This window comes from Rhinoraja longicauda, chromosome 18 (assembly GCF_053455715.1).
Source record: "Rhinoraja longicauda isolate Sanriku21f chromosome 18, sRhiLon1.1, whole genome shotgun sequence".
Taxonomy (NCBI): domain Eukaryota; kingdom Metazoa; phylum Chordata; class Chondrichthyes; order Rajiformes; family Arhynchobatidae; genus Rhinoraja; species Rhinoraja longicauda.
In genome coordinates this window covers 18434265-18453141 of record NC_135970.1, presented here as the reverse complement: position 1 = coordinate 18453141, position 18877 = coordinate 18434265, and the positions used below count along the sequence as shown (strand labels likewise).

The window sequence follows — 18877 nt, the reverse complement described above, 5'->3', positions numbered from 1 at the left end:
TTCCATGTGTGCCTTGTCAAATGTGATTATGGAACTGAAATACATTTTATTTACTAGTTGTCTTTATCCACTTTGTTTGTTATATCCAATAAATATATCAAATACAATTTCCCGTAGATAAATCCGTTTGTTGAATCTGATTGATTACATTCATTTTCCAAGTGTCCTGCTACTGTATTGCTCACTAACTCCTTCCTTTCCTAATTAGGCATGGTGCAATCTGCTTGAACCTGTCCAGTTCAAAGATCACAAACAATGCATTCATTATCTCTGCAGCCATATCTAGGATGCAGGTCACCAGGTTCAGGAGACTTACCGGCCTTTTTTGTCATTAGATTCTCAGATCCTTTTCTCAAGAGATGGAATTTAAAAAAATTCCTTTTGCTCCTTTTTCCTTTTCCTCTTCCTTTTGCTCCCAGACATTCCACTGTAGTTGGAATGCTATAACTGAAGGCACAAAGAAAATACGTATTCAAAGTCTCTGCTGTTTCCTTTCTTTCCATTAATTCTTAAATCATATTCTAAAGAACCAACATGTATCTTACCTCCTCACTTTTTATAGACTTGTATAATTTTTTTTAGTATTTTCTTTTCTATTATCTCCAGTTGGGGTGGATGATCAATAGAGTATACAGTACTCTCGCTACAATCCAACTAGTACAGAAATTCCAGACTCAACTAGTAAAGACTAATATCCCTTATGCCCATCTATCATTTTTGCTTCCTACGTATGTTTAACAAACCTACATGTTTAAAGATATAATTAAAGTGTTCCTCAACACATCTCAATTCCTAATAAAATTCTGGGCGCTCATTTTGATTCTCTTCCCCTATAGCCCTCATTTTTAATTGTCTTGAACAAATCATTACTCAGGTAATGGATCCCATAGTGTAAGAAAATAACTGCAGATGCTGGTACAAATCGAAGGTATTTATTTCACAAAATGCTGGAGTAACTCAGCAGGTCAGGCAGCATCTCAGGAGAGAAGGAATGGGTGACGTTTCGGGTCGAGACCCTTCTTCATTCTGAAGAAGTGGGAGGCTTTTTTTCTTCAGACTGAAGAAGGGTCTTGACCCAAAACGTCACCCATTCCTTCTCTCCTGAGATGCTGCCTGACCTGCTGAGTTACTCCAGCATTTTGTGAAATAATGGATCCCATAACTGATTAACTGCTATTTTACAAATGAATTTTCAATTTTTTGCGGAGCATGTTTTCAATTCAGGTTGAATAATTTAAAAAATACTTGCAAATTGGATTATCAAGGACCCTAGCTTTACTAGATTTGTGAGCATAGTATGCAGTTAGATAGGACATAAGTTTGGTCAGGTCCCAACGACTTCAATTCATTGTATTTGATCCTTGTGGAAAATTAGCTGCAGATGTGTCTCATCTGTAGGTTGTTCCTCTACAAATGCAGCTCTTTAAAAGAAAAAGACAGCAAGGTATCAGGAATCTACATTTTAATGCACTGGAGTGTATTTTGTGTCACTAAAATATACAGAGTAACAAGCTACAAAAGAAAACACGCAACAATTTTATTTTTTTAATTTCACAGTAAACGCACAAGCACAATACAAAGTCACTGACAAATTGCTTGTCCTTAAATTGGTACAACTAAAAAAAATATTTTTTACCATTTAAAAAAAGAAAGCAGAAAACTGTCCCAAGTGAAGAAAGATTGAAATTCTATGTGGAATGCTTTAGTTCTTCCATCATTTCTCCTGCATTCCTCTCCTCCCCTCTAGTACTGGCACCAATTGCAGCAGCACCAGGCCAGCAGGTGCCAACCCAGCTGCAAGTCTCAGGATAGTCATGGTATTCTCATTTCAAACTCTTGAAAATGCAAAGCACTAAACAAATAAAATCAAAAACTTAATGAGGGTCTAGCCTAATTTAGGGCTTAAAGGGAAAAAACATTCCACACAAAGCTTGCTGGCAAATTTCAGAAATTCTCACCATTAGTATGTTGCCTGTGCAACAAGTCATCAAGGTGTACTTTGAAATAAATCACTTGATTAGTAGCTACATTTTTAGCAGTAATTCGTTTGTCTCACTTGCTTTTCCTTCATGGTCTACAATACATTAGTCCTCAGGTAGAAACTTCCTACAAAGCACCTAAACAGCAGCTTGTGTTATCATTCAAGATTTCTATCACTGACCTCCACCATGACGCTATTGAAGACATTATTGCACGATATGGTGTTCAGTTTTTTTAGCCTACTTAGAACTATTGAAAAGTATGTCACTTTAAAGCTGGATGTGTGCAAACAACAGCTCTTCATAACTGAAAACAATTGGTTTGGGGATTTTAAAACAGCCAGCTTGAACCAAAATGCTGAGGGTTCACCATGCTCATTTTGTGCCACTAGATGTCATCCATGTGCATTAATTTATTGTACATATAAGTGTATCCTGATCTGGTGTGAGTGACTTCTTTTCCAGGGGGGAAAGGGCATGACAAAGGCTACAGCAATCTTCAAGGCTTTAATAACACTAAGTAATTTAGTTAGAAACTTCACAAAAAGAGAGTCCCTGGGACGCCCACAGCTCCATAAAAGGCGCAGCCATTGACATTATCAGCTACTTACGAGGGGGAGCCTGTATTATATTGATGGTGAACGAGTGGGGCTTTCATTTAAGATGATTGGGAGTCAGTTACATATGTTATTCCAATAGTTCACTGAGGACATCCAGTGGCAAAGAGCAAAATGTATTTCACAAAGACTGCAGTGGTGTCATAACAATGTTTTATCATTTCTCACCACCCTACTGCGGCAGAACTGCAGCTGGCCCTGCTGTAATATACCTGACAATGTGCGAATCATAAAGGCTTAGAAAATTCAAAGTCTTCTTACTTCTTGGGAAGGGAAAGATTTGTCTTGCTTACTGCATTATCTGTCACCAAGATTGTTGTCAACACTTGCCCAGTAATTCTCAACAACTTATTCTAATCTTTTAAACAAGTTAAACTGTTAATTTTAGGCATGGTCTTCTGTTATTATTTATTACCTATCAAAAATAATAAGTTCAGTAAGATTTCCTCTTTTAAAGTAACAGTGATGTGAAGTAACATTGAGCCTGGCTAAGTGGCTGGAGAGGATTTCCAAGAACTAAGCTTGGCACATAAAAGAAAACTGCTCACTAGGAGTGGCGAGAAGATACTTTTGTTACTTGAACAATCTGAGATCACTAGCATGCTGTAATTTAGTTTTAAAAAAATCTTCAGGTAACATCAAATTGTAGGGGGTTTTCTACACATGGTTTTTACTAAAAAAATCTGTATTTTATATTGTAAAAGATACTAGAAAACTTCATTTATTTATCTTAAATTTACAACCAAAATACTTTTCCAACTCTACTATCACAAAGAAAAATTAATTCCGTTGGCTGGGTGTGATCCAAGTTGGCATCAGGGTGCCTAAGGGGTGATCTGGACGACGACAGCACTGTCTATATACAATTTTTTTAAAATAGGGTCTTCAACCAGGCCTTGGCACAAAAAAAGTTTCTTTGTCCTGCACTCTATCCTCTCTAAATACAAAAAAAATTAAAAAAACATTTACTCTTTGACTGGAGCAGGAGCACTGAGGGTCAGTATTCATCTGTGCACTTGCAACATGGAAAATGTAAAACTTCCTGACAGGAACATATCCTTCTGATTGCTATCGCCAATGAAATCATGAGATACCAGAAGACCTGTTCCAATGTGTCCACAGAAAACAAAACAGATAACATTAATTATAGGGTTTTATTCAAGATGATGCATATTATTGAAAACATTATACCCTTAAACGTTTGATCAATGACTCTGAGCAAGTTCAGGCTCAATGTCATTTGTAAGCAATGAAAATATTGGCATGGGCAATCATGGCAGACTATCAAACATGCAACATCCTTTTGAAGATGTCCTCCCAGCCAACTGCACCTACAGTACATTGTAAAAAGATCTGACCAGCCAGCAACCTTTAAAGAAACTGAGAATGTATAAAATGTTTAATGTAATTTTTGAAAACAGGTTGTTCAACATAATATGTTCCAGAAATCCATTTCCATCTGGAGAAATTCTTCAAGTTGCAGCTGTGTGTGTACTAATACTTCAGGCACACACCTCTCCCAAGAATTCAGCTCCTTTCTTCACTCGTTTCAAAATGTCTTCCTGATTTTTTTTTAAATTTTTCTCCTGATCCAGGATCTGTACAAAGATGAAAATTCTCCACTGCAGGTTGAAGGCAGGAAGAGAGAGAGGAAGGAGGAGGAAAAAGAGGTATTAATTTAGTTTGGTAAGACCCATAAGCGTAAGGCTAGAGCACTGATACTGCATTTATATACACCTTCCATCTAAATAATCACTGATCTTCCACTTTCCTCCATTTTTCACCTCTTCTCAACCCATTGGCTTGCTGTAGTAGTTAAACTGGTATTAATAGGTCCACTGCCATGCCGATCAAGTCCTTCTAGAGAGGACCACAGAGGAGGGTGGGGGAGGTGTGGAGAAAGGCCTACCCTGCCCTCATTTGATGTCAAAGCATTTGCACTTTCCAGCAGGGTCAGTGAATTCTGAACAAGAACACAAAACTAGTTTGTTTTTCTCCTAGTTTGAAGTCACAGATGTGGCATCCATATTATTAATATTTAAGGCAGAATGGAGCAAATGTTGTGATTTCAAGAGGTGTGTCCTTCAGATCTCGCATTAGATTCAAAGATGAAAGAAATAGTTAAAATTTTATCTTTAATCAATATCATCATCCCAACACTTTTTTGTGGAATCTGCTGTACAAAGAGGCCTCTTTATTTGCTTACACCACAAGAACCCCTGCATCATACAGAATTTAATTGGGTGCAGAATTAGAAGATAATAGCAATGTTATTATCACACTTCAACTGTTTTTGTTTACAAAGCATACCTTAGCGGTGCCTATATTCCCTGTCCCGATCTCTTTCTCTGTCACGGTCTCGGTCTCTATGCCGATCACGTTCCCTGCTTCTCTCTCGATAATAATCTTCATGTCGATCTTCACTGTGAGAGCGCTCCCTGTGCCTGCGGCTCCTGTCGTGGGAACGGCTGTACTCTCGGTCTCGTGATCGATCTCTTTTTCTGCAAATGCAAATTTAATTAAACCCTAATTTCAGCAGCATCACTTGATTGCTTATTTGAATGTAGATACAGTTAGAAGGGAGAGACACAATGTGCTGGAGTAACTCTGTGGGTCAGGCAGTATCTTTCGACAAAAAGGATGGGGACGTTTCAGGTCAGCCTAAAGAAGGGTTCCGACCAGAAATGCCACTATCCTTTTTCTCCAGAGATGCTGCCTGACCCGCTGAGTTACTCCAGTACTTTGTGTCTATCTTTGGTATAAACCAGCATCTACAGTTTTTTGTTTCTACAGTTGTAAGTATCAATTAACTAAAAAGGAAAACATTAAATATTAACTACTTTACTCGGTATTAAGGAGATTAATAAAATGAGAAAATCATTATGAGAAAATATGACACATATCAATAGAAAGGTGCAAAATAACAAACTATCATATTACAGTCTTACTTAAAAATGTGATATAATTTAACTGGAAAGGGAACTAATTGAATAAATTCAAGAGGACTAGCATGCATCTAACATGATTCCTGTATTTAAAAAAGATAAAACAAATTGAGGAAATTCTAAACAAGTTCGTTGAAAGCAGGAAAGGCAAGGAAACCCTTTCTCAGAAATATAATTGAAAACCATCCATTAGTATACACATTAGGTCTCAAATTGTGAAGCCAGAGAAAGGAATTTGGGAAGGAGTGAGGTGCTGTTCCTCCAGTTTGCATGTGACGTCATTCTGGCAATGGAGGAGGCCCAGGACAGAAATGTGGCCTTCTTTTACATCGGTGAGACCAAGCGTAGATTAGGCGACCATATCTCCAAATACTTACTCTCGGTCCACCAAGGCCTGCTGGATCTCCTGCTTAACAACTATTTTAACTCCCCTTTCCCATTCTGATCTTTCTGTCCTCAGCCTCTTCCTTTGCCAGAGTGAGGCCACATGCAAATTGGAGGAACAGTACATCATACATCATTATGAATTTTCCAATTTTAGGCAATTAACCTACAAATAATCCTCCCCTCCTCTTCCCTGTTCCCCTACCTGGATGTGTACCCACTCGTCCCTTTCCCCTATCACCTATCTCTTCCTCTAGCTTCACAATCGCCCATCTTCTATCCTTATCTCTCACTTTTTGTCTTTTCATCATTGGCCTTTGTCCAACCATCTGCCAATCAATCCCCCCCCACTCCCTCATCTGTATCCACCTATCACATACCAATATTTGGCCTGTTCCCATCTCTATATTCCTTTGTAGGATTTATGTGTCCTCACTATTTGCCAACCCATTCATCACTGCATCATCAGCAAATTTAATGAATAACTCCTTTTATTCATCCATGTCATTAATATAGATTATAAATCCTTGAGTCCCCAGCATCGATCCTGCGGCTCTCCACTAGTTATTGACTGCGAAACAGGAAATTACCCATCCATCCAGACTCTTTATTCTTAGTCAGCTATTGTCTTCCCATGATAATATATTAACCCCCAACACGTACACTCTTACTCTGGGCAGTAACATTTTATGTACTACGCATGAACACTGTGGGCGGCTTGATTGTCATCATGTATGGACTTTTCGCTGACTGGGTAACTTTTCACTGTGCTTACACATGACAATAATGGTAAAGTAAACTAAACTAAACTAAACCGTATCACAACATCAAATCTGGAAATGAGTCTCAGATGATGAAAACAAGTCTTAGGTCCCAACAGGGATTAATGAAGGTGGAATTAGGATGGGAAAGTGGACGTTTTCTTGAATGGTGGAGCAGGCTCAAGGGACAGTATGACCTCGTCCTGCTTTTATTTCTTATATTGGAACATTGCAATTTTCAACTTTGGCCTATGCACAGTTAGCTCAGCTTAATCTATTAAAGTTAAGTCTGCCAATGACAGTTTATGTCTAATAATAAAGGTCTAAAGAAGATGGTTAGGAAGGCCAGGTGGGACTAGTGCAGTTGGGACATAACTTATCATATATATACAGCCGGAAACAGGTTTTTTCGGCCCACCAAGTCCGTGCCGCCCAGCGATCCCCGTAACATTAACACTATCCTACACCGACTAGGGACAATTTTTACATTTACCCAGCCAATTAACCTACATACCTGTACGTCTTTGGAGTGTGGGAGGAAACCGAAGATCTCGGAGAAAACCCACGCAGGTCACGGGGAGAACGTACAAACTCCTTACAGTGCAGCACCCGTAGTCAGGATCGAACCTGAGTCTCCAGCGCTGCATTCGCTGTAAAGCAGCAACTCTACCGCTGCGCTACCGTGCCGCCCTGTTGGCCAGTGAGGGCAAGTTGGGGCGAAGAGCCTGTGTCCTCACTGTATGACTCTGTAAAGAAGGGTCCTCACCTTGATACGTCACCTACCCATGTTCTCCAAGTGTGCTGTCTGTCCCGCTGAGTTACTCCAGCATTTTGCATCTTTTTTTATAAACCAGCACATGTAGTTCCTTTGTTTCTACTGTCTAATGAAAAATTGTTGGACAATAACTCCTGGGTACCATCATATGAGAGTAATCCTCCTACTAATAAGTGATAATAATTTCAACCAGGAAAACTAAGATGTTGCTCAGTATGTGTCTGAAGAAGGGTCTCAACCCAAAAGGTCACCTGTTCATGTTCTCCAGAGATGCTGCATGACCCGCTGAATTACTCCAGCACCGTGTGTCTTTTTTTGTAAATCAGCACCTGCAGTTCCTAGTTTCTACTCAATATTTGCATACCTGGATCCTGACCCGTATGATTTGGACTCAATTCCGTGGAGACAGTCCTGCAGAGAGCTGACTAAAACCTTGCAGCGGTCATCTGCTGCAACTTTTGACTGTCTGATCAATGCGATGGCAGTAAGCAACGTCTCGATGGCATTCCCATAGTCTCCTGCATAACACAAAAGTTGAGCCAATGTTTGAACTCTGCACCAATTCACACATTAATAATTCCAAAGTAAAAGCCTGGAATGATCCTGTGTGTTGTTTGGCGACATATCCAATAATCCAATACAATGTTGTCCTTCTTGAATGTGTTTGCTATAGTTCATGATTTGTTACATTTTAACATTGTGGCTCTGGAATTATTGGACTAATGTTTCCACTTTTGATGTGTTGATTACTAAAGTGGAAGGTCCAACAGCACATTGAAATGGATATAATTAATTAGAAGAGAGCATCCTCACTCAGTATTCTGCAGCTCACAAGGATGATATTATTTGATTCCATTTATACTACCTGATCATAGTCATAGCATCCTGATCACCATGTTCTCTTCCTGCAGGGGCAAACACTGCTTTACAGTGGGCAGCTTTAATCAATATTAATCTTTCAAAATTTCCTCTTTTGTCCTTTCTTATCTCTACATACCTTACTTTGTACACAATGCATTACTGTATTGAAAGTGAGACATCATATTATTTCTGAAAAACACCCCTGGAAGGATAACCCTCTAAGGTGATCAAGGTAAGAGCAAACGGTTAAAGTGATATTTATTGAAACAGTTATTCTGGACTCCTGGTAAGCAAGTATATATTTTTCTGAATTGATGGGCCTTTCAGTGCTGAGGGTTTTGATGTGAAGGGTCTGCATCCTGCAAAATCACTGACCTGTGCTGGCTCCGGCGACAGCTTTGGAGATGGCGCTACTAGAGATTGCTCGGTTCTTGTTCATCATCTCTTCGAAATCTGCTTCATTTAAAGGAGGACTACTGGGATCAGGATCTCTACAAGGCAAGGACACTTCACTATTAATACAGTAATCAAAATAAAGTAACAACATCTCTGATATAATTCTGCACATACTATTAAATAGGAATCTTTCTTTATTTATACAACTATTAGACCTCATAGGGGCAAACTGAAATCTATGCATCTAAACATACTCTGAATCCAGATGGCAGAGATTATCCCACACCCAGTGTGCAACGTCATCGCAGTCCAGGCAAATGTGCCATTAATGTGTCCCAATTTTACAAGTAAAGTGAAAGAATACCACTTCATTTTAAATGCTAAAGTTGTTTATCACTCGTCAGTTCTCTCAAAGACGAAATCACCTTAAAAAATTGAGCTAGGAACAAATATGACCGAATAATTAAATTCACATGGGTAAGTGTAAATAACGCAAGTCCTGCTGCGATAGTAGAGGGCTTTGGCAAGACCACTTCGGGAGTACTGAATGTAATTTGGGTCTTTAATTCTAAGGAAGGATATCCCTGCCTTGGAGACAGTGCCATATAGCTGACTGCTGAGTTGAGGTGGTTGTCATCACAAATGATTGAGGTAGGTTTATCTATACACACTAGATTTCAGAAAAATGAGAGATCATTTCACAGAAGCTACCATGATTCTGAGAATAGCAACTGAGACACTGTTTCCTCAGGCTGAACAGCCCAGAACTAGGAGCATAGACTCAGGATAATGAATCTGTCATTTACAGACAAGGTGGCATTTCTGACCTGGCACTTGCTGAGTTGATTTTTTAACACTGAAGAAATCAAGGGATAATTGCTGGACAGTAGATGGAGTGTAGAATGGTTTGTGTGATGGTCTAGGCTGTGTCCATAATTCTCTGCAATTTCTTGCAGTCTTGGATGGAGCTGTTCCCAAACCAAGCTGTGAGGCATCCTGATAAAATGGGTATTTTATGGCTATTCACTTTATGTCCTTTATGGATTTTAGAAATGTTTATAAGTTCACCTCTCAACCTTCTATACTCCCGGAAAAAAAAAAAGCATCCTCAAACACTCCAGGCCTTTTTTAAAAGAGGGAATTAAAAACAGTGCACAAAATTTAGTGTTGCAACTTTTGCTTCAGTTGTGCCCTTGTCTGAACACATCTAACATCCAAACAATCCAACTGTCAATGGATAGAAATCAGAAGCACCAACAAATGCTAATTATTCATCATGTGTCCACTTAGTGATTAATCAGCTCAAATCTTTGTTCTTGATTCATACTATTTTTGTTCTTGATTCATACCATTCCAATACATTTACTCATAAATTTAGAAAATTAAATAAAAAGAAAAACAGAAGCTAATGAAGGTCAAATACAGATGACCTTTCATTACTCTGTTCCTACCTTCCACGCTTGAATTCCTCTCTGTTGAACTGATTTGGTGGTGGTCTTCCAAAGGAATCTGATGGTGGTGGAGGGAGTCCTCTGTTATCAACCGGTGGAGGCAAGCCGGCATTTGGTGGTATAAAGAAAGCTGGATTGATGTGGGGAGCAGGTGGGACGGCACCTGGAGGAGGCACGACTAGATGGGGAGGCAGACCGGGTAGCAATGGAGGTACAATGGATCCAGGAGGGCCAGGTCGACCTAAGAACGGGCCAGGTAATGGCATGTGCCCTGGCTGCATGTGAAGTGGTGGCCCGTATCCAGAGTTGAGAGGAAGTGGCATAGGAGGGGGGAGGAGGCCTGGAGGTGGAAGTCCATGTGGGATATCACCATAAGGAGACCGCCCTGACATGTGGAAGGCAAGTGGTAACTTATCCCTCCTGGGAGGAGGGACTGCATTTTCAGCAGGTGATGGCCCTCTCCGGGGCAATGGGGAATCGCGGTGGTCCGGAGAATTTATTGAGTCATGTGACTGGCTTCTCTGCGGATTTTGTCCTGCAAAAACATTTATAACACAAAATCAGCATTCTAATTTTATTAAATATGCTCTCATATGCGAAATCTTTCGCACAAGAAAAGAAGAATATTTAACGCAAGCCTCAATGCCTGAGTCAACAGCATTTCAGATATTCTACTTTGAAAACAGAACCACCAGCTGCCCCAACAACTACACTCTTGCCTAGTACCTGCTGCCAAATTGGAACGAACTGTTGAGTACGGTTATAAAGTTATCTCCAAGGATTTAGGTGTAGTTTGCTCAAACAACCAGATCTCCTCAGATTAAGCTGGGGTGTCAGCTCCAGACAGGGAGAACAGAGCACGGCTCTTATCCCACCTTTGCAATGTAATATATTTGATATATCCTCAGGTGAAATGGGAAGAGTGCTTGCTTTTCTCTGTAATTCATGGCCAGCTAGCAAGGTCAAACATTTCTCCCCAATTTTATTAGTCTCACCACTGTGCAGATAAAAAGAAAATACAGCAAAATAATATGATTAATAATAATTGTGGAGAAGTCGTTATCCAGAATCCAGGAAGCAGAAAATACTACCTCTTGGCAATTGAAATGTATTTATTTTTACTGCATGTTTACTCACTGTTCTGCCATGGAGTCAGATAGTCACACAGTGTGAAAAAACACCCATCGGCCAAACTTTTCCTTGTTGACCAAGATGTCTCATCTACGCTAGTCCCACCTGCCTGCATTTGGGCCATATTCCTCTAAACATTTTCTATCCATGTACCTGTTCAAATGTCTTTTAAATGCTGTTATAGTACCTACCTCAACTATTTTTCTGGCAGCTCGTTCCATACCGGCTGTATATATATGATATAATATGATGATACAAACCTCCCTCTTTGTGAAAAATTTGCCCCTCAGGTTCCTATTAAATCTTAATGTAATAAAAATTAATGGCAGATGTTGGTTTATAGCAAAGATATACACAAAAAGCTGCAATAGGTCAGCAGGTCAAGCTCTGGAGAATATGGATAGGGGACATTTTGAGTCAGGACCCCTCTTCAGACTTTCTATGTGTCCTATTAAATCGTCCACCCTCTCATCTTAAACCTACACTCCAAAATAAAGTCCCAGCCTGCCCAATCTCTTCCTATAGCTCAGGCTCTTGAGTCCTGGTAACATCCTCGTAAATCTTCTCTGCACTCTTTCCAGCTTGACAAAATCCCTCCTGTCCCACAGTGACCAAAACTGACCACAATACTCCAAATGCAGCCTCACCAATGTGTTGTACAACTGTAATATAATATAAAAAACGCAAATATTTTAAGGTCCTATCCTTCCACACAACTGCCTTTTTTTCAGATGCTATTAGGACTTGTGATGATGGGGTGTTTGAATTTTATTTTAACTCTCAAGTTAACCTTAAAGAATTGTAAGTTTAAAATCCTCCAAACCAAAACGGGAATAAAATGCAATAAATGACAGAATAATGTCTGCTGCTATGAATTACTGATATTCCTCAATCCAGAAGTATCAGCTTTCTTTACTTTAACATTTTTCATCATTCTCTTTCCTGCCTCAGAAAAACACCAAATTGTTACCAACAAATTGTTCCATATCGAAAATAGAAAAGTAAAGCACAGGATCAGAACCTTTGGCCCACAATGTTTGTGCCCAAGATAAGATAATCGCACGTCTGCACCTGATTCATATTCCTCCATTCCCTGCATATCTATGTACCTATCGTAAAGCCTCTCATACGCCATTATTTGTATCTGCCTCGACCAACATTCCAAGTATTTTCATATCTGGGCAAAACAGCCATGCATCAGCCTCAAGTGCAGGAGCTTTAGATTATTCAGTTTAAGAAATGAAAAACAATCTATGCCAAAATCTAATTTGGATTCTGCCGTCTCCAGAACTACATTTTCTTCTAAACTCGCAAGCTGACAGCAGCTTCTTCAACCTGCTAAATTCAGCAAGTTCAAAACAGATTAAATGTTTCTTGGTGTCCATTTATCGACTGCTCACTAGTACACCGAGTACTTAATGAAAGCAAAAACACATGTGCCTGGTTAAGTACTATCCACTTTCACCGTGGCAAATAGATTTTTTTTTATCTCCAGAGTTCCTTTCCTGTTCTACAAACAGAAAATTCTGTAAATTCTCAGCAAGTCTGGCAGCATCTGCAGAAAACTGTCTTATTGTTTCAGGTGGATGTTAGCGCTTTCTCTCTCCAAAGATGCAACCTGACCCGAGTATACCTAGTATTTTCTATTTTTATTTAAGATTTCCAGCATCTATATTCTTTTGCCTTCCTTCAATGTCCTACAAGTTATTTTGAAACCTGCTTTATTAATCGATGAGCAAAGCCATTGGTGTTTGGTTTTATGAAAAAATTAAAAGAATTGTAAAATACACTTCACAGAATGTTGGCAGAAACATTATGTATGAAGTTTCCTAATGTATTATCCCCTGACTATTTACTCACAGCAGGGCATTAGTAAGGACTTGTTAGTTCAACACTCAACTTTTTGCTAAAGTCATTATCCAAATTGGAAGGTGCTTCAGGTACTTGTGGTTTCTTCAATTCAACATTCATTTTGATTTGTATCCAACAAACCAAACCGAAATTGCTGAAGAAATAACAAAACTAATGTGACCTTTCAGAAGACATTTGATTTACTTCCATATAATAACCTGTTACCCAAAATAAAGCGCATGGCAAATTGTTCATCTTGTTAAAAGATAGAAATTGGGTCGATTGAGAACATACATTGAGAACATAATTGGTGCTCCCTAGAATTTTTGCTGGGTCTTCAAATATTCATTACATTTTATAATGGCCCAACTAAAACAATAGTGAACAATATTATTAAGTTTGCCAATGGTTGCAAAGGTAGGTGGCATAGAAAGTAATGCTGACAGGAGCACAAAATTACAGAGACATCAATAGATTAACTGAATAGACAAAACTGTGGCAGATGGATGTTAAGTCCAAAATAATTCTGAATATCTTTTAAATACCCAAAGAGATTTAGGGATTCAGATATAGAGGGTGTAATGAGGAGGAAGGTTTGCTACAGCAAAACAAAGTTCTCGGGTAGACCACGTCGGGCATGCTGTGTAGAGTTCCATGCCCTGGATTGCAGAATAGATAAATCACTAAAGAACAGATTCATTGTAGTTACTGACCAAAATCTGTACAGATTTTTTTCAGGAGTGACTGAGTGAAGTTTTTAGGATTTTGAGAGGAGGATGAAAAGAAACAACTTCTGCTTAAGGAAAGTCCTAGATTAGGTGAGGCAACAAAGTCAAAAGCAGACCATTCTGGAAGTCGAGGAATACTTTCACACACAAAATGTCCTGAAGAAATGTGGTACCCTCATCCACAAAGAACAGTTAACAGTATTTTAACAGTAATATTAAAACTTTTAACAGCCAAAGGTATGAAGGGGTTATGAAGCCAGGAACGGTTAATAGAATTGGGATACAGATTATCCATTTTCTCAGTGAATAGTAGAATGGGTTCATCCTTTGTTCTCACAATTATGTTGAAGGTAGTTATTTTGATTTATCTGTTAACAGAAAAAAATCAAGTCTTAGTTTGGTAATTTTAGCTTTTAGTGCAGTACACCATCGATGTCAGAAGGAGAATGCTTGTGAGATCAGGAATCAGAAGTATGTGACTGGGGAATTAGGATCGGCACCGCTATCTTTAATCAACAGTCACCAAGCTTGTTCATGACATGTGCATTATATACATGTATTATGTGGATGTTTGACATTATCCCAAAATTTCTGCACACCTTATCTTCTCATAAGGTCGTAAACGATGCCCAGTTGCAAAACTTCCAAAACTATGTAAGTTTAAGGAAAGGAACTGGTTTGAGTCCTGGTTACTGACAATGGCTGTTCATTTCAAGGTAGTGAAGATGTAGTTTTTGCCTTCAGAGAAACACTGGAATTTTTGAGCGCACCCTAAATGCAGCACATCAAAGATATTATGTTTCTCCCGCTGTGCACAATAGCAGAACTGGTAACGCAGCAGTCATGATGAAGCACCACCAATTAACCCATCGACACTGCAAATATCACCTGAAAACTATCTGTAATTCATCTGCACAGCTGGAAATATGGTTTAATAAAAAGATAATTCCTTCAAAGGGGGATTGGTTCAGCATGCGAGGAAAGACAATTTGCAGAGCAATAGGTCAAAAGCAGGGAAATGACCGTCCACAGTCCACAAAAAGCTGGGATAGACACAGTGGAGTGAATGCTTTCTGTGCAGCCTAGATTAAGGAGATCAGTGTGATAGAATAAGCACATGAACGCTGAATTCAGCAAGCCTAATACACTTAATGTTCTTTATGCAACCCAGGATTACCTGCTGGTTAATAATTACAAAAGTAAAAGTCAAGTACAAGTTTTTATATTTAAAAAACCCATAAATGATTTCAATTTTAAAACAAAGCCAGAATTGTATTTGCTTCCCACTGCTGAACACGAGGTGATTAACAAACGTCACAAGTTAAATTCACAGAGAAAGAGAACACGTTACAGCGATAAGCACGGAGCAGGTTTCCTGAAAATGCAGTGCTGAGGCTGTTGGCAAAATAGTTTCTAAATTAACCTCCATCTTCCAGATTACTCTAAGTCATGCCTTCATAGCTTAGCTAATGACTTTTCGACAGCGTGGTACCACTTACAGAAAGTAACCCAGCAGCAGTTGACACTTCGCTGTTGGATGGTCACCACTATTCGATTGCAAGATCAAGCAAAGGAGCAGACCTGTGCAAGGAAATTATGGGAGTGAACATGTGAGCTAAGTCGTTGGGAAAGGCTGTATCAGCTCACTGCAAAATAGGTCATTTATATTGGACCTTCAATAATCAAAGAGATGCTTCACATGGAGTCTATTTCTCCCAAGAAACATTTTGAGTCACATATAGATAGCGATTTATACAAAGAAATAACAGTAATTATGATGGGGAAGTGGCAGCAGAACACAATAGAGGTTACTGAGAAGTGAATAAAGGTCATGTATGTATAGTCTTATCCTTTTCCAAAAAACATTTACAAAGATCTCCCAACAGCAAAAATCAAGAAAGAGGGAAAGGTATTCAAGTATTCTCTCGTGTTTCAGTGTTTATTTCTTCCACATCTGGTTACATCTGAGCTAGACCCTCCATTTAGTTAAGGCTTTTGTTAAAAATGTGAAAAGGCATTCTGAAAAGTTCAAAGGCAAAACTGTTTTGTCACTAATTGGAGAAAAGAGACAAGCATTTGACCACTCCTAACTTGGATTCCCAATCCTACTGCCAAAGGAAGATTAAACAGAGACCAGGCAAAGGAAGAACACTGGAATTTGTTTTATTATCATCCTGCTTTTGTAATATCATGGCGGCTCAAAGATTGGGAGAACATTTGATCTAAGTAGATTTGAATGAAACAAGACCCAATGAGAAGAACGAAGATAGGCAAAAAAAGCTGGAGTAACTCAACAGGACAGGCAACATTTCTGGAGAATAAGTGACGTTTCGGGTCAAGACCCTTCTTCAGAAGACACCTGGAACCAAGGAGGATTCTGGAGAAGGGCCAAAGTCACTGTCATCAGCCTCTAACTGAGAGTAATGGACAAGATTACTTGTTCTCCAGGCGGTAATAATCGGACTCACCTTTAATCATTCAGCGATAGTTCAATAACAAATTGGAGACAATTATGGCAAAATTATATTATCTGCATTGGAAAATTCACAATGAAATAACTCGTTACTATTTTCTGCCTCTTGTAAGTTTTTAAGCTCCCTCAACTGACACTAAAATAACTTTAATTACAGAGTTAATCATTTTTTTTAAACTGGAATATTATAACTAACTCAGTGTAATACTGTTTAGGATAAAATGACCTGTTGTACTGGTGAAATATTGGCTTTTATAACCCATCCATTTTACTTGAAAGCAATATATTCTTATTGAAAGTTATTTATTTTCAAAAAAATTGGTTAAGTTCAGTAATTTCCTACAGCTGAACCAAATTGTCAGTGTGGAATTGTCGGTAGGAACCAGCTTCTATAATTGTAGGGATGCTTTCTATTCAGGAAGTAGTACGTTCACTGCTACTCCAATCAAATGAATTGAGGCAATAGAATTCACTGTGAACTCAAATTCCTCTGTAAGCATAACAATGAAAAACCAACTGGATGTGAATCTATTCTAAACCCATTATATCCATCTTTCCCCTTCATTATAAAACTGTACAATAAATTAGAAGAGCAATCAACGTTTGGATTCTAGCAACTGTCCCACTGCAACAAAGTTCATTCTATTTGCTTGTGTAGGATTTTCTCAGTGGTATTGTGAAAGAAGACTCTATACAAAAGTTTACATGGACAAATAGACCAAAACATCATCAATTTATTTCCTTATCTATTGTTATTGAAAATTAGCCTGTACATGAGATATAAAGTTATTATTCTATGTTAGATAAGTTATGGAGGGGAAATAATGCTGCTATCAGCCAGCCACCATCAACCTCCTACCACTAACACTACTTAAAGAATAAATAGCTATCTGTTCATCTCTGCAAGAAAACTTGCACAGTATAAAAGCCTTATGATACTCACCAGAAAGATTCACACAAGAATGGTAACTTGGGAAAATTATTGAAGGCCATCCAAAAAAGAGGGTATTTTTATAAAGGATGCGGAAAGACGACAAAGTAAAGAGCTCTTTTAATTTAGTTTAGAGATGTAGTGCGGAAACAAACCCTTCCGCCCACCGAGTCTGTGCCGACCAGCAATCACCCCAGCACTATCCTACACACTAGGGACAATTTACAATCTTTTCCAAAGCCAATTAATCTACAAACCTGAACGTCTTTGAAGTGTGGGAGAACACCGGAGAAAACCCATGCAGTCAAGGGGAGAACGTACAAACTCCGTACAGACAGCAACGTAGTCAGGATCGAACCTGGGTCTCTGGCGCTGTAAGGTAGCAACTCTACCACTGCACCACTGTGGCTCTTGTGTAAGATATTAAAATTGCTTGATTAAAAATCTCCATTTAGTAACACTTTACACTGGAAGAATTTCTGATTTGAATATTGTAAACAAACTTTAATACATCAAAGACACGAGGAAATGTAGATGTATGATGTATTTCTAAACTTGAGGTATGTGAACTTGGTCTGCGCTTCCAGTGATTCAAAGATAAGAAACTGCTTTTAAATTCTTTCGGCATCAAATTATTTTTTCTCTCTTATTCAGATATGCAATCCATCTTTCCCTCCCTACAATCATGCTTTTCTTTTTGCAATTAGTCTTCTTAGATCATATTTCATTTATATCTTTTTCCCTCATCTTCTGGTCACCCTTCTTGTGTGGTGTTGAGAGTCACTGGACAAATTTAAATTCTACACATTTAAAATAACGTTTAAATCATTCTAAAGATGGGTTGGCAGCATGTCACTCTTTTTAAACAGCAAATCTTCACTGCACCTCAGAGTAATAATGACTCAAATACTTTTTCTGGTAGGAAAGGTCCTCCAACATGATTTCATGAGTGACAGAACTTCCTATCAGACAAGTTTACTTTCCTTCCATAACTTTCTTGTCATAAATCTTTTCAGCTTCATAATCACAGGAGTTACATTTAACAGAGGTCAGTATATGCATATACTCAGCTCAATCTGTTGAATGTCACTTTAAGAAAATGCCTTGTCAGCTTTCAAGTGCCTACGCACATGAACTCAAAAATAAACATTCATTCTGCTTGCACCAATGGAAAATAAATGAAAGACATGAAAATTTTGAGTATCCAGTTTTCATTCTGTGATGTTATTTTCATAACTATCAGCTATTAGCCTGATGCCTGACTAGATCTTTATTGTTTTCACATATAGTGAATCTTCCGACACTTTTCTGTACTCGCATGCAGGATTCAGATGAAAGCCTCACATGTATCATCCAACCCCTTGCTCATCACCAGACTCCATTCTGTCTTAAACATCGTCTCTATTTTGTTGGCACTGGTTAATATAATCTGAACTTATTTTCTCCCTCCTACCATCACACCAATGTTAATTATCTTTCTTTTCCCCTGGTCTTTAGTGCAGATATCAGAATGTAATTGCACTCTGTTCTCTCTAGAAACCTAAACTTTAATTTTAAATAGACTTTAAAACCCAGGTGTGGCAACAACTACATT

At 38.6% G+C, this 18877-nt stretch overlaps 1 protein-coding gene across 1 annotated transcript in view; it reads right to left on the bottom strand.

Annotated features, from left to right (window-relative positions):
• Window positions 1-1093: 1093 nt before the first annotated feature.
• The window catches only part of LOC144602291 (cleavage and polyadenylation specificity factor subunit 7-like), a 44711-nt gene continuing 26927 nt past the window's right edge, over window positions 1094-18877 (bottom strand). Inside the window, exons 5-9 of the mRNA XM_078415206.1 lie at window positions 10170-10704; window positions 8698-8813; window positions 7826-7979; window positions 4907-5097; window positions 1094-4218 (exon numbers count right to left, since the gene is read on the bottom strand). Of these exons, the coding sequence (XP_078271332.1) occupies window positions 4908-5097; window positions 7826-7979; window positions 8698-8813; window positions 10170-10704 (995 nt within the window). The 3' untranslated portion in view covers window positions 1094-4218; window position 4907. The remainder of the gene's footprint in view (window positions 4219-4906; window positions 5098-7825; window positions 7980-8697; window positions 8814-10169; window positions 10705-18877) is intronic.